The sequence below is a fragment of the Terrapene carolina genome, unplaced genomic scaffold, assembly GCF_002925995.2.
Source record: "Terrapene carolina triunguis isolate 2854851 unplaced genomic scaffold, T_m_triunguis-2.0 Scaffold96, whole genome shotgun sequence".
NCBI classification, from domain to species: Eukaryota; Metazoa; Chordata; order Testudines; family Emydidae; genus Terrapene; species Terrapene triunguis.
This window is the reverse complement of record NW_020664447.1, coordinates 11853603-11870062: the sequence shown is the minus strand read 5'-3', so window position 1 is coordinate 11870062 and position 16460 is coordinate 11853603. Positions and strand designations below refer to the sequence as shown.

At 34.8% G+C, this 16460-nt stretch overlaps 1 protein-coding gene across 1 annotated transcript in view; it reads left to right on the top strand.

Annotated features, from left to right (window-relative positions):
• ELP4 (elongator acetyltransferase complex subunit 4) overlaps positions 1 to 16460 on the top strand; it is a 263164-nt gene that overhangs the window by 120417 nt on the left and 126287 nt on the right. Inside the window, exons 8-9 of the mRNA XM_024194948.3 lie at positions 3111 to 3219; positions 5995 to 6101. Of these exons, the coding sequence (XP_024050716.1) occupies positions 3111 to 3219; positions 5995 to 6101 (216 nt within the window). The remainder of the gene's footprint in view (positions 1 to 3110; positions 3220 to 5994; positions 6102 to 16460) is intronic.

Genomic DNA, 16460 nt, shown 5'->3' with positions numbered 1-16460 from the left:
ACACATATTTGGCTTGAGACCAAACATTACAAATTTCAGTCGAGAAGAGAATTTCTGGCTGCAATTATGATTAGAAACTAGGGTAGAATGGAATACCCACCCCGACATTCACTATAGGATTGCTACCATGTTGCTATAATAATTACATTTTGGCTGAAGTAACTAATTTAGAAAAATTGCAAAGCATCTAGCAAGTCAGAGAACTTTCCAGGATTGTTTTACGTAATTTAAAACAATGCCTTTCCTAGATGCCAGGAAACTTCTTTCCTGATTCTCTTCTCTCCTGGCTCCACTCCTAGCCATGCCATGGCTCATCTCCAGACCTGCCAAGTTTCCGCCAGAACCTGGTGGGAGATTTGTATAGGGTTGAAGGAAGATTTGGAGCTCTGTTAAATTTTCAAGCCCAGATGGGGCAACGTGATTTGTGTGTTTTATGTCTGCATGCCATACATCACAACAATCTGTGTGCTGACATAAGCGTTGATTGGAAATTAATATGCTGAACTTTGAAAACTGGAAAATATGTGATATAAACAGATCTTTGTCAACAATGCCATAGAAAGAAACATGTTCGTGTTATGACAGTTCTATGCATAAAATGTATTCATCCCCAAACCAGAAGAATGTTTTGGTATATTTTAAAACAAAGCCAACTTGAACATTAAAGCCCCACTCCAGGAAAGCAAACCTATTCAAGACCGCACTTGAGCATGAACTTAACTTTAAGCGTTTTCTTAAATCCCATTGAAGCCAATTGGACTTAACTATCAACTTAAAGTTAAACATGCTTAACTGCTGTCCTAAGTAAGAATGGACTTAAACATGTACTTAAATGGTCTCCCGAATCAGTTCCAAAATGAGTGGCTGTTATTTTTATAATTTCTATTTCTTTGCATGTTGTGGTCGTCTTGATGATGCCTGAGCATCTTCTGTACCTAAAATAGCTTACCACACCATTTATAACATACAGTTTACCAAAATTTGCATGTAATGGCCTTTGATAACTGTTTTTAAGTATAGTATGATTACGAGTTTATTTCTTGCTTTACTATTAGTTTAGTTTGTATTTGTTAATATCTATTTGGTATTTTTGTGCAGCTTGGTAATATACCGGTAATAAAAATAATATTCATAGCCTGCCAAAGAACCTGGTTTAGACAAAATTCTAGAATTTCCAGTGTCTGGATGCTCAGAGCTCACTGGTCACTATACTTCTACAATTGCTTTTTCTAATTGTCCTGTAGATTAGCACTAGCAAGAGCCTCTGAAATATAGGGTTAATGTATATCATTATTGCTGGCCAGGTAGTAGTGGAGTGGAAAAATGTTCACAAGTTCAGCTTTAATTTTGTAGTAGTATATGTCATTAGGGTGTGATGTAATAATGGTGTGAGTAAGAGATGCAGTCAAACTTCATTATCATAGTCCAAATGATCGCTTAGAATTTCCTTTCTAACCAGTAAGACAGAGTACAACAGCAAATTACCCTTCACCATGAAATGACTTCACAGAGGTCTGGCTCCATGTGAAAACAGGCTATGTTGGCCCCTACAAAAGTGGTGGCTTTGAAAGGTCAGCAATCCACAGGATTGAATTATGTCAGGTACATGGGGAGGGGCATTATGGGATTGGTGATCTTAGTCCTGCTGCCCCGAGCAGATTGGCCGGAGTGGAGCAGAAGCAGGTTATTTTGGGGGTTGATGTAAAAGTGGTTTTCAGACACTTTCCTACCAACATTAAGAAGAAACATTCACCTTCCCCATGTGTTTTGCAGGTGTCTCAATAGTCAAGTAGAAGGCTAGTATGTTGTTAAATATGGTATTTTGAGGGATATTGGGTTTTATATTTTATATATTTTTTAAATTAAAAGCCCTATACATTGCAGTGTAATGTGCTTTATCTGTGACTGTGTCAATGTATTTAGAACTGCTTTTATTTAAATATTGGATGTAAATCATTGTTTGCATTTGGGAATTTTCTGATATATAATATAAAATCTTTGTATAGCTGATAATCTCATGGCCCTTTCTCCCTAAGTGTAGGGCACATGATTGAGAAAGAGAATCAGGATATGGAAAAGGCTTTAGAATCAGATGATGGCCTAATTCCTCCTACCTGGAATGGGTATTTGGGGGTAATTGTTTGGGCCTGCTACTTTCTGGAAATATGGTGGGTATGGCATGTGTACACAGCTATCAAGGACAGAGTATAAAAACTCTGGGGACTGCTTTAAGATAAACACATTGATTAAGTTGAAGCATTCTGTTTTCATCATAATTTTATCATATTTTACTTCTCATCATACAGTGGTATCTACAAAGAAACTCTTAAGCACATTTTGTTCTTCAGTTAAATATGGAGGTCTCCATTCTGGTATCCAATGTGCATATTTCTCCGTCTTGTAAAATTCAGTATTGTATTTATGTGCAAACAGAGTAGCTGATTTTAGGATACATATGACAATACACTCTCAGATATCAGAGAGGAGATTTAAGCCCAAAATATCACAACTAAACTGAAAATATATCGAGAAATGGAAATACGAAACTACTGTTTTTTGGATTTATATGTTCCACAGTGTACTTTCTGATTCAGAAGAAAAACAAAAATGACTGAAATTTTTTTTTGCTTATTATTAATTATACCCTTTGTCTTTTTATACTATTCTAAAACATGTAATTGGGTAATGCATTTTGGAAAAGATTGCAATATCATGTTTTAATACATTTTCCAATTGATGAGGTTTTCAAAGGGACAAATGGTAGTTGGGCATCTAGCTTCCATTGAAAGTCAATGAAAGTTAGCTACCTAATGCTATGTATGCCTTTGAAAATCTTTCTCAATATGAATAAATTCATAAATCAAAATGAAGATTTAGAAAAAGTATGAAATTTAGTTCGGAGTCAGCTCTCTCTCCAGATCATCTTAGTTCGGGCATGTTTTCCCTTAGATGCAGATTACTAGAAGCTTTTTTAGTTTCTGGTTATTTCTAGGTATTGATGACCTATTTTCACTTCAGTTTGTCATTAGAAGACAAAGACTTACTACTCTCAGAATATTAATTACCTTTTTCATCACAGAGGATGTATATTTTGTTTCCATGTTTTACAGAATAAAGCAATTATGGAACGTGTAACAAACTTGTCAGATACGGTAGTTGGTCTTGAATCATTTATCGGCTCTGAGAGAGAAACCAATCCATTATACAAGGATTACCAGGGTAAGTTCCATCTTTAGCAATGCAAAAAGTCTGCATGGAGTGCTTCTAGGGTACTTAGCAGCTTACTCTCCTATTGGAGTATCTACTATGAAGTAGCATTTGATTTCATTTTGGAATATACCTCTTAAATGTTACTCCTTGCTAACCAATCTTGAGTTAGGCAATTTTTCAGTAAAGTGCATTAAGGCTGCAAAGGAAACATGGCAACTCCTTGCATGTTGTCAAGCCATATTACTGGGGCATGGCTCAATCAGATGTACATCTCAACAGGCAGGCTTTGGGGAATTCACATGCAGGGGAGGCTTGGCAATCATCTGACCAGTGAGCTGAACTTGTCATGAAATCAATATTTCTGATCTGCCAAGTTTTAAATAGAGAACGTGAAAAAACATGATATATTTAAGGGAATGAACTGCTAAATGATGCAGTATGCAAAACTTTGTGTTTGAAGATGATAATTTACTGTTTACTGCTTTTAATTATGGCAATTCTTCCTTCAAAAGTATTGAGTATGGAAATTAGTGAAGGTAAAAATAAATATGAAACTAATTTTTGTAGAGAACCTTATTATTCCATCCAGTCTTTCTAGTGACTTATTTTCAACATGTGTAATAGTGTTTAATCATTGGGTTCAGTTAACAAAGATTTTATAAAAGTTTGGGTAGCAGAACTATTTAAATTCTGAAAGATTAGAAGATATGCATAGCCTAAGCAGTGAATAACAAACAGTTTTAGCTAATCCAGAGTGGTGATCTGTGTGCGCATAAATTACCGCTATTATTATTGTGATACTACTGTAGTTCCATGGAAACCTCTAGTCTAAAGACTGAACTGCTTATTTGAAGCCTGCTGTAAGCATGTGAAAATGTGGCAATGTTTTTCCATGCTAGAGCACAGAAAATGAAGCAGAAATGGTATTGAAGAACACTTTATACTACTGTATGTGTTCCGGCTGCAGTTTCATAAATCAGAGCAAACCTTTTTAAAAAAGAAAGAAAAGAAAAGAATTTACATTTGATTATTAGAAAAGAGTGGCTGAAAAAATGAACAAAAGCTACTGCAAAAATAATTTGCCTATTGTATAGGCCCTATGTGGCATTTTTGCATTCTAATACAGTTCTGTTAATTTAATATAATAGAACTTATCTTAATAGTGAAGGAGGTCTTTAGGACAATATATGCCTTTCCTATCCTGTATATACTTTAAGAACTCATGTTAAATACTTTTGTTTTTTTGTCCCAATAAATAATACTAAACATAAAAGCTTTACTGGTTTTTATTTTCTTATAGGTACTCTTTATCTAAAACTCTAAAAATTGATCAGATTTTGCAGGATTGAAATTTTTCTAATGGTTTCGGGGTGTGGTTTCTTTTCCTGAAAATTTCTTTGTAAAAGATGCATTATTCACTGCAGATAACACAAGGCTCTGACTATAGACAAAGTTCAATAGAATGTTTTGATGACATTGCTGCATTTATGAGTAAATCCTAAATTTATTTATTTTGTTTTAAAGCCTACAGTTTTGCATTAAACTTGTGAAAAGTAAGTAAAGATTGAAGGTTGTGCAGATATCCCTTTATTAAACGTGTATAATAATATTTTACAGCTCTGTTTGCGGTGGAGCTGCTCTACCTGTACATTATGGTCACATTTTGAACTATGTAAATAATTCTTAGAATTCAGTGAATTGGAAAAAGAGGTTTTTGATTATTTTTATAACATTTTCCCAAGGATTTAGAAGACCCTTTTCAATAGGATAGTATTTGTAAAACTCTATTTAAAAGTGTATGAAACTTTTCCTCTTTATCTTCTGTAATTCCACCTAACAAAAAGTAAAAATTTGAAAAATACCTCACACTGGTCTTAATTTTGTTTCCTCGCAGTAGCCATTTTCAAGTGAGATAGCTCTTCTAAATTAATGTAATATTGAATTTGCCTCTGCAATGTTTTCATGTAGACACCCTGAATTTGTGAATATCAAATGTAGGCCAGTAATTGAGAGCATTGTAGAATATTCTTAGTTTTCAACTGTGGAAAATGACCCCTAGGTTGTTCAGACACTGTGTTAGGCTGAACAAAAACCATCCAGCGTCCTTGTCAGAAAAAATCAGCTTGAGTTTCAACTGACGGAATGCAGAGCCAGCAGTGTACCTAGTATTGTTATAAAAAAATTAGAACAGCTATGTAAAGGTCTTGCATGTAGAAAATTCATTTTTGTTGGGATGATGCAGGGGTTAAAATTTATCAAAGAGTGTGCTCTAAAATGCTGTATACTACAACACTTTTAAAAGTCATTATCAAGGTGCAAAATGAAATACTTTTCATTACAGCTTCACTGGTTATCAGTAACCCATAAGCCTTGTTTTGCTGGCTGCTTACTGGTGCATTTAATAAAATAAAGATCACTCAGTGGTGCCGTGGGCAGCATGCAAGGTGATAGCCATATTTGCTTACTGTAAATACAAGAGAAAATCACACACAAACCGGCTGTAGTTTTGACAAGTATTAAGATCCCTCTTTACATCTGTACTTCTGTACCAAAATGCAATTAGTTTTCCTCGCACAAGGATTTCTGTTTATCTTATTCTGCTTGATTACATGAGTATAATCGCACCGTTTGCTTCATTGCTCCTGGTAGTAAGCTGCAGTTTAGAAAGGGGAGGATGAGTGTGTGTAAATATACAGAATTCTGCTGTAAGACTCTTTAATTTATGCATCTGGATGACAGCATTTTGTTACATTTTTTCCTCCTTTTACTTTTCCTTTCCGCAAGGTTTGATTCATGTGCACCAGATTCCTCGGCTTAATAGCTTGATCTGTGATGTGTCAGGCACGAAGGACCTTGCTTTTAGATTAAAAAGGAAGCTGTTCACCATTGAGGTAAGAGAAACAGTTTTGTTTCACTATTTAGAACCCGAAAGGTGGAGCAAGTCCTACCTTTTAGTTTTGCGAAATACTTTAACTTTTGTTACATGTTCATTTAATTGTGGTTCACCTATTTAGAATGGTTTTATAAAATATTATTTTAATATGCAGTCAAATTAAAAATAAGTCTCTCTAGCTGTACCAAATCGGATTATGCATCAACAGTTTATTTTGTTTTAAAATGTATAGGAAGTAGGCCACAACCTTCAGTAACAAAGCATGACATACATATTTCTGAGGATGTCAGGAGCATGTTTAATTAAATGTTAATGACTTACTCTTACTTGTGTTAGTGAGTGGGAAAATAGCTACATGTTATTACCCCAGTTGAGGGACTTTAATGTATAATGCTGCCTAAAATTGTGTGTGGCATGAAGGATAAGTGTCCTTATCAGTATTCAGAAACCATTTTCTTTGCATTACTGAAATCACCTTTAGCTCTTTTATGTCATTTTAAACACAGTATCACTTACTCTAATGTCCTTTAGTAAATTTTCTACCAAATTTAAACTTTTTTTCTCTGACCTTTATACAGATGGTCCTGATGGAAGGGAGTAATACAAAAGATGTATTTCATTTTAATCTTGCTAAAGAGCAAATGAACATAGAACTATTAAGCAATTAGAGTTGATGTATTTATTAATGAACTAAATGTTCAGAGAAGGGAGATGGCTTTTTGGATGATATGATAGTCATTGGTACAGTCTGAGCTTTTTTTTTAACAAAGACATAAAACAGCCAAGCAGTCCTGACAAACCATTTTGTTTAATCTCTTTTCAAATGAAAAGCTCTTAAGCAAGCCACTTGTCTTAACTGCTTGAAACCATAAAAGAGAGAATTGCCACCAATAAATTAGCATATTTTTTACTTCATCACCAAATGATGGTCAATGTGGCTTGGCACTGCTTTGGTGTTTGGGACTTCACCCTTAAGTGACCACTTTGGCCCTTATTTGACCCTCTGCCCTCTTTAGCTGGCCACTTGATAAGGTAACTTAAGGGTTCTCTCCCTTTTTTTTTTTTTTTTTTTGCTTTCTCTTCACAATTGTAAGTAGCCCTAACCTATAAATCATTGAAAGGGCCCTATCAAGTGACAAATTAAGGTGCCCTCCTCCTAATTAATGGTCATCAATGTCCTTAATTATCTAATCCTATTGAGAGTAGTTAATAGTTAATCGGTCAGCCAGTTCTTCATTCGGGTCATCTCTGCATGATAGCTAGAAGTTTCTCAACTGGAGATACTCCCTTCAAAAGCCACTTAAAGCCAAATGCATGAAGGAGACTGTTGGAGGGGACGGGGTTCAATTTCCGCCCCCACACACACACACACTTCTCAGAAAATACAGTTAAAGGTTTAGACCATTTTAACATAATTTCACTTTATCAAAAGACTATTAGGTTTTTTTGAATCAGTCCTAGATTCATGCCAGGTTTTAGAAATAAGCTATAATTCTTTTCAGTAACACAAGCAAATATGCACTATTATTTTCTACTATATTAAATTCACATTTACTTTATCTATTAATTGAAATATTTTGAATTTTTCTCGCCTGGATCAGAAGATGATTCTTCTGTCCGCAAGATCTAAGGTTACCACTTTCTATTGCTGTAAAAACCAAATCAGGAGGCTCTGTATAAAGAATTTCATTAGCCAAGGGACAAAAGAGTTTGAATCAGGGGTGTTATGGAACCCTTGGAAAAAAACTGTTGCTGTAGAGATGGGTAGATGACCCACTTGAATAATTTCAACACTCATTGTTCAGATAGGGGCCCCTTTTGAATAATTTCAGTTCTTGATGGGGATAAACTTTTTGCAAACCAAGTTGAGGCAAGTCAGTCCTCTTTGAACAACTTAGACCATTATTCTTCTGTGATATGCCTCTACCCATTGCACCAAGCTACAATCCATATAAGCTTCTCTTCTTCCCTATATTAGAAGGAGCAGGCCAAGCACAGCTTGACTGACCAGAGTAGCTTTGGAAGGCAAGTCACTTTTGAAAAAGAAAAAATAAATTGATGAAAAAAGTAGGATCTGGATAGAATCACTCAAAACTGGATACTACAGTTAAAATGTAATGTGTCAGCAGTCAATTCCAAATCCTTTGGCAAAAACAAAAGGTAGCAAACAATGTGCTTTACAAGCAATATCGCAGCTTTACAAAAACAAAATAAACTTTAAAGAGTTATGGACATTTGTAGAGTCTAGTTTGGTAGAATTAGAAATGAGAATATATATTTAAATACATTACAGTTTTAGACAATATGAAAGTAGCTGTGAAAAGTATGTTAAACATATCTGGGAAGGTGATGTTGAACTCTACCTGAGTGTATCTTTAAAACCAGATTATAAATGCTGAGGTAGGGAAGCACAACATGTGACTTGTGACAAAATTGCTTCAAGGAAGTTTTCATCACTAGACTACTGCTTCTCAAGTGGCAACATTTGTAATGTGTGCAGTGAAGGAGGCCCCTTTATCTCCTCAAAAAAAGCTGTCCAACTTCCTATTTCATCACAGTGTCAACTTTTAAAGTCCCTAATGGGCCACAGACTTGCTTTTCACATCAATAAACTTAACTACCTATAGTTTGGCCCTCAATAAAAAAGCTTAGATCGATGTCACAAATTTTTAATAGAATTAATTATTTCTAAGAGGACAGTAACACTTTATACAGCTTAGTACAGTTAGCTTTGTTAAAGTTTTTGTATATGAAAATTTACCTAAGATACCTTTTATGAGTTTCTGTTTTTTGTAAAAATTACATAGATTAAAAAGTATTCCATAGGGGGAGTACTTTTTTGTGTTGAAGATTGATACATTTGTTCACCTTTTAAAATACATACTCTGAGTGTTCTTACGGATTTACATATTTCATTTTTAAAATATTTAGCTTAACTATTTGCAGGAAAACATAGCTATATTTGATAAGAGTTAGAACAGTTGTATTTATCTTTCCCAAAAACCTTTACTTGTTGCCATATTTAAACATGGCAAAATAGACATATCTAATGTGCATACCACTTTAAAAGACAAAATTTTGAAGTTAGCCTGTCTAATCCTATTTCTTCCCACTTTGGAATCTTAATTAGAAGGAGATAAAAACCATCATTTGACTAAATTATTGTCTTGAATCTGTAGCAAAAGGTATAATCCGCAATTGGGCCAATTAGTGTACCCCATAGTTAGCTATGCTGAGGCAGGCAACTTGATTAGATCTGACACCAGCCTAGTTCCCACTGTTGTTTTGCCAGGTATGTTGGTCAGACTTCAAAGGGCTTGAGGCATCAGCAGGGCAAGGTTTGGAGGCCAGCTTAGGTCCGGTCGTTAATCTCTCTGCTAAAACCACAGCAGCCCTCGCACAAAACAAGCTTACACGACACAATCATGCGGTATTAAAGTTTAGGTTGAGTCATGCCAATTTGCCTTTGATTTTCTGATGATTGACTAAAAGATGGCTACATGACTAGACACACACTAAAAGTTTACTCATTAGGTAAGTTCCCCAAATATTTGAAATATTTTTTGATTTCTCAGTTAAATGTATGACAGCCTTATTCATCTTAATTAAACTTTCCAGGCTAGTGTTTAAATACCTTTTTTTGTGTATAACTGAGTGTAACTTGTATCAGCATTTGTTAGATTTTCACTTATAACGTACCTCTCACCTTCTTCATAGTTTTTCTTGGTGTAACCACTTCCTTGTCATTCTAAAAGCCCTTTGTACCAAAAATATTAAAGAAAACTGTTTCTAAATGACAAGCTTTTGAAATCCTACAGACCTTTAAGGAAACTTTTTTTCTTACAGTCATTTATGTTCACTTACACTTATTCACATAAAGAGAATTTCTTCATAATTTTTTTCCATTTAAATGTTGAGTAAAGTGCTGTTCTACTAATGGATTACATAAGTGTTCCTTTCTTTTGCATTCTGATTTGTTGAAATATTGCGGTAACAGTGACATGTTTCCATTCTGAGAATAGCCTAGGGCTGCTTTAGTATTATTCCAAATGATTGAAATTGCCATCTTGCTGACTTTCCCTTAGGCGGCTTAAGGCCTGTTTACTTTAGTATTTATTTCGCATGTTCCCTCTGAGTTTGGCTGGCAGGACATCATTACCTGGTTTGATAAGACAGTTGGAATAAGATTCTTATTCTTTTGTTATTGTGTGGTGGTCATAAACTCCTACTATTATATTGTTAAAGTTAATCATTTAAGAAATTCAGAGAAATGTTTAGAGATGAGAAACTTCATACAAATGATCTTCTAAATTACTCCTATTTTGTTATACACCTGATTTTTTTTTTTTTAAAAAGTCTTCAGATCATGGCCATTTAGTAGATTTACAAGATAATATTTGTTCCTTTATTGTGCAAATTTTGTCAAAGAATATCTACAATTGTTGTGGAAAAAATAGATTATTATTAGTTGCAAACACTCTGTATTCAGACCTGTACAAATAAGAAAAATAATTAATAAAATCTTAGCTTTAAAGGATGTATAGTATGTGCACAAGCTAGAGGACAAACTTTAGATCCTGTGTGCAAGACAATTCTGTTTGAAGCCCAGTATCATAGCTGTGCTGCAATTCCACATATAGCCTAATAGTAGTGAGTTTCCTGAACTCAAAGGTCACATCTCTCAAAGGTGTTCCGTAAGGGAAGGAGAGGAAAATATAGAAAAGAATTAGAATTAGAGTACTCTTGTGGCCGTAAAGTAGCTACTATCTCAATGGCAGGCATTTACAGACTGTACTCCGAAGCACTCTGCATCAGTTGTGCATTCTTTTAATGTCATATCCATTGCTGCCAAAGGAAAAAGCTATGAATTTAGGAGAGAGTCTAGAAAAGTGTGTGTGTGTGTGTGTGTGTGTGTGTGTGTGTGTGTGTGTGTGTGTGTAAAATAAATATGTGAGTTCCCTACAGCAATCAAAATAATGGACTTTCTTTTTTCACCACCTAAGGAAGTTTTATATTATTAGAGGCGAGATGATTTCCAAAACTGGCTAGCTCTTCCAGGTGTCAGTTGTAACTACATAGTCACTTCAGTGTATGTTACACATCCATTAATTATGTTAGGAAGGTTGTAACATGGTGGATTTTTCAAGTTAACATGAAACACTACTTTTGAGGGTCTCTTCTTGAATCCCAATACTTTAACCTTTTTGCTGTGTTCTCCTATCCCCCTTTTTTTCCAAGACATGTGCTGGATCGTCTCAGTGTGACACCTTCATTTACCAGAAGGGATTGCTGAAGGCCAAACCAAAGCCATTCCCCTTCCTCAGGAGCTGTGTCCTGTAGCACTCCCAATTTCTGCTAGCCCAGGAATGAAGGGATGAGCTCAAGACCTGAACTCTGAGCCTCAGCATGTCTGCACTCTGTCAGACCATTATATTGCTGAACCAGGCACCCTAAAATATTTCACAGTTATCATTCACTAAATGCATCGAGAACAGTGATGACTGCATATTGACTCAGGAGGATAATATTGCCAAGCTATTTTTGCTGATGTGAAAAATTAATCCTGTCATCAGCATATATGGCGTATATGTATGTATGTACAGAGAGATGAACATCTTTGTATAATAAAGTTATCTGCAAGTAAAATTATATATATTATATACACACAGCTACATCTCTTTGAATAGTTATATCATCTATTCCTAAGCTTCTTTCTCCAAGCAATTCTCTACTCAGAGCAGCCTTCACTGATGATCAGCTCAATTCTGATTGTATTTCACTTTTTTTTATAAAGGTGCATTATTTTCCATTTTATCAATGCATATGAAATTAATGAACTATTTCAGGTAACATTTTTAAAGAAAACATAGGCCATAAACTTTGTAAGTATAAGAACTGTTAGAAGCTAGAACATAATCACTTATTGGAATCTTAGTCAAATTATAGTTTCCTAAGTATTGATCAAAAAGACTCAACTACATTCCTGTTTATTGGGATGAACTTCTGGCAGGTATAAGTCCTATATACAGTACACAGCATATACAATCATGTTGGGGGATCCAGTTTCCATGTAAACAGGACATCCCTCCCTGTGCTTTAAAGATTGTGCTAAAGTATTAGTATGATTCTTAAAACATATTGAGGTCTCATTACACCTCAAAATGGAAGCTGACATTTCTTTGGCAGGAGGACAACCATGTTGTAACTTGATCCTTTTACGTGGATGTACTTGTAATGTAGACAGCACTTCACTTAAATTTTTGGTTTCAAAACAACGAGGCTATGAGGTTTTCTTGAGTGTTTCAGAAAGCATTGCTCTTTGATTTACTAATGATATAAAGCTTGGGTAGTGGCTACAATCCAGGGGCTTGATTCCCCTTTGAAAGCTTGTGGGCTTGGTGGATCACATGAAAGATAGTGGCTGTTCTGAATGCTTCCTCCCTGTTCTTGAACTGCTCCCTGCCTTCTCCTGAACATCACACAGTTGAGATTCCACTTCAGCTCAGAGGCTGGAAGGTGGCAGATTCAAGGAACTCTGGCTGTACACCATGTGAAGAAAATACTATAATAAATTGTAATGGAGGTTAATGGTAGTCCAACCAGAATTGCTCCAAATTGTGTCATTGATGCACCTGCCCATCTTCTCCCACTGTAATAATTAAGATATTCATTTTGTTTTTTAGAATTAGATATTCATTTTGTTTTTTAGAAGCATAGATGGAAAGAGGGTAAGCATAATAGCATTGAAATTTTCTTCACATAAAATTAAATGTTACCTTTCTTAAACAAGAGATCCTAATCAAAATTAATACCCTTATAACTCCATGTTCCATTCTATGTTATTTCATCTAGTAGCCAGTTCAGGTTCTTTTTACCTGATATGGTGTACTTCACTGAATTGTTTTGTCAGATGCTGTCAAGCCAACCTACCATTGTTAAAGAAAATCAAACTAAATCATTTTGGCATGAGCCTTCCAGGAATAAGGCACAGAATATGAAGGGTTTGATGACATCAAGGATTTGATTTCAATATTGTAAAAGACTGCCTGTCAAAAATGTATTACATTCTTTCAAATAATTTCAATAAATAAATGGGTTTAAAATTCTGACAGTACACTTTAGATAAGGTTTTGGGTTATTATTTTAAAATTATCATTACTTTGGCTAAAATAATACTTGAAATGCAATTCCTTTAAAAAAAATTCTGAATATTGATAAATTGTAGAAACATGAGAAATCAAGTAATAAGATCTTTGTACTGCACTGAATTTAAAACTGAACAATATTATTGCAAAATGAAGTAGAAGATGAAATTCCTGAATCTGAATATACTGCTATTTAGACATTTTAGTTCAGAAAATTCTGCCAGTATTTGTCACCATTTAATATTAAGTAGTCCTGGCTGATATTGACTGGTCAGTTTGGAGATTGGTGCATGAAGATAATGTAACAAATATCACCAGAACAAAACTGAAAAATACTAACTTCTAGATAATGTGTTTAGCTCTGCGGTATCCTGTATCTTTCATATTTTGTTAACAGAATTAACTTTCTGTTTACAGGGAGAGAGAATTCCATTAACTTCCTCAAAACTTTGACACTTAAAATGTTGTAATACAATGTTTTTGCAGTTCCTTTTTAATAAGCTAATGTCTCATTCATTTTTATTTAAATAAGTTATTCTTTTGTTTAGAAATATTGATACCAATTTGTAATGGAGTTGTGTTGCACCACTGGAATAGCATGAAACAAAGCCATGTGTTCAATTAAAGGTCACTTGGACATATTGTAATGGACTAAGGGTCAGTGCTACAGCATGAAATACCTTTGTTCAGTCTGTAAATAAATGGGTCAGTTTATCTTGTGTTTCCCATACCAAAAAAGGAGGTTGACACATTCCCAGTTTATTAATATTAAAAGATACAAATTATGAACAAGTTGACTAGACTAAAAGGTATCTCTATGATACACATATTGTTAGTAAGGATAGAAAATACCTTATGTATCAAAGGTCATGTCTGTCTACACTGGGAGTTATTCTTGAATAGCTATTCCTGATTAAATGTTTCAGATTAACACAGCGTGTAGATGCTCTTATTCTGGAAGAAGAGTTCCTTATTCTGAATTAGTGTAATCAAGTGGATTAAGCTAAAGAGTAATAAAGCACTTGTATTATGAATAAGAGTATCCACACATGGAGTTAGTCAGGAATAATTCATCTTTAAATTCACACCATATCTTATTCCAGACCAACTTTCTTTTGTAGGCAAACTCTGAGTATAATATATATTCCATACAAATGTTTACACTTTAGCATTTCTTTTTAAATCATATGCTTAATAATTTGGGAAATAGTGGAAGAGTTCCCTTTCCCTGTTAGTTTAATATTCATTAATGTCAGGACCTGACAACCAGCAATAGACAACCCTATTACTTTTGGAGTGATACTGTCACCAAAGATAGAAATTCAGTAAAATTCTAAAATTTGATTTCAAGCCAAACAAAATCACTGATGAGAAAATATCCTTTTGCGGAAAAACTCAATGCATTAATTTTAATTCGGGTTCTTTGGAGCTGGCTCATTTGATCCAAACTACCTTCATAAAGGGGATGAGGCCAGTGGCTAACTACAGTTTTCTTATGAAGGTTTTTTTCTTGCTTATTTGTATTTTTTAGCCCAAGTCCTGGTGTGGGAGGATAGGTGACTCATCAGGAAGCAATTGCGGGTGATGTTTTCAAAAGCAACTAAAGGAGTTAGGCACCCAGTTCTTATTCTTAATGGGAACTGGGTGCTAGTTCCCTTAGCTACTTTTGAAAATCCCATCTCAAAAGTTTAAATGCCTAAATAATATCAATATAGAAGTACAAACTATTATTAATGCCTTTAATACAAGCAACTCTCTTTACAAATAATAATTAATTAAGTCTCACCACAACCCTGTGAGGTAGGGAAGTAGCATTATATCTACATTTTATATATGGGTAAACTTAGGTAAAGGAAGGCTAAGAAATTGTCAGAAGCCTAACAGTTAGGCAGCCAAATCTGATTGAAAATCGGTGGAAGTTGGGTGCCAAATTCCATTAGGCTCATTTGAAAATCTTGGCCAAAGTTACCATCAGTATCTACAATGACATTGCTTTGAGCTGTGCAGGAATTCTTTCAAAGAAATGGGTCATAAAAAGATAGTATGGAACTAAATATTTGAGAAGTAAACTCGACAACCAGCAAGGGTACACATCCCCAAACTAAGGACTGACTATGGGAAAGTACCACTAAAGGATTTATCAGTTATACAGAATATTAAAGCATTGTTGTAGTTGAAAACTTAGTCACCTGTCACGGTGAAAGAAAATATAATACTGAGATTTGGGCTAGAAAGGCTGAAAATCAAATGTTCCTAGCACCTGAGTTGGCTATTATTTCACTGTTGACTTAAAAGGAATAGTTCCACCTACTTCTTAGCATATGCACAACATGCCTCAGGGGCATATGACCAGGATTCATCACCAAATTTGGTCTGCTGGTTGGATCATTAGCTTCCCCAGTTGGGCCAGGTACTGACGGGGAGTGCAACATGAACAGTGATCCATTCCCCCCCCCCCCATTCCTCCTACTAAATCAGCAACTCCACTTCATTTAGGAAGTCTACTGAAATGGATGGAAGAACACAATTTAATAAGTGATATTGCAAAAGAATTTCCCATACCACTTGCATTAAATCTTGATAAAAACCCATTCTGGGAACATAGCTTCAGAATTCCCAGCAGGAGGAGTCAGGAAGCCATCAGGGTAGAGTCTTGCTGTTTCAGAATACTAATTATAGTCCTTTTATATAGCACTCTTTGGCTTGAAAGATTCCATCACAACAAAGTGGTAGGAAAACTATACAATGGAATCATTTCATCCATTATTGGAATACGACCGCCTCTTGTGTGAAATGTGACAACTGCTTAAGAGAACACAACAACACTACATAATTGTTTAGAATAGGTAGTGAATACTTTATCCAACTGAAACTTCAGCAACAATGTAGATATATAAAATTTAACTACCCACATTGTAATTTGGCCAATATAAAAATTATTTCTTACTGAGTGACTGTAAATGGTCAGAGACCTCAATTTTTCATCTAGTTAAAATGTGTCATCTCCCTTAGAACAGTGCTCTTTAATCCTATGCTAGTGTGTTATTTTGCTGACTTAGAAGAAAGAGTGCCCCCTATTGAATATCAACATCTCTTCATTCAAAAATACAATAGTACTCCTTAGAGCTTTTTGTGTTAAGGATAGCCTTGACCTTTCTTAGCTTGTGAGATTTGACAGAATCACAGCAAAAACCGGTATGACTGCAGGACAG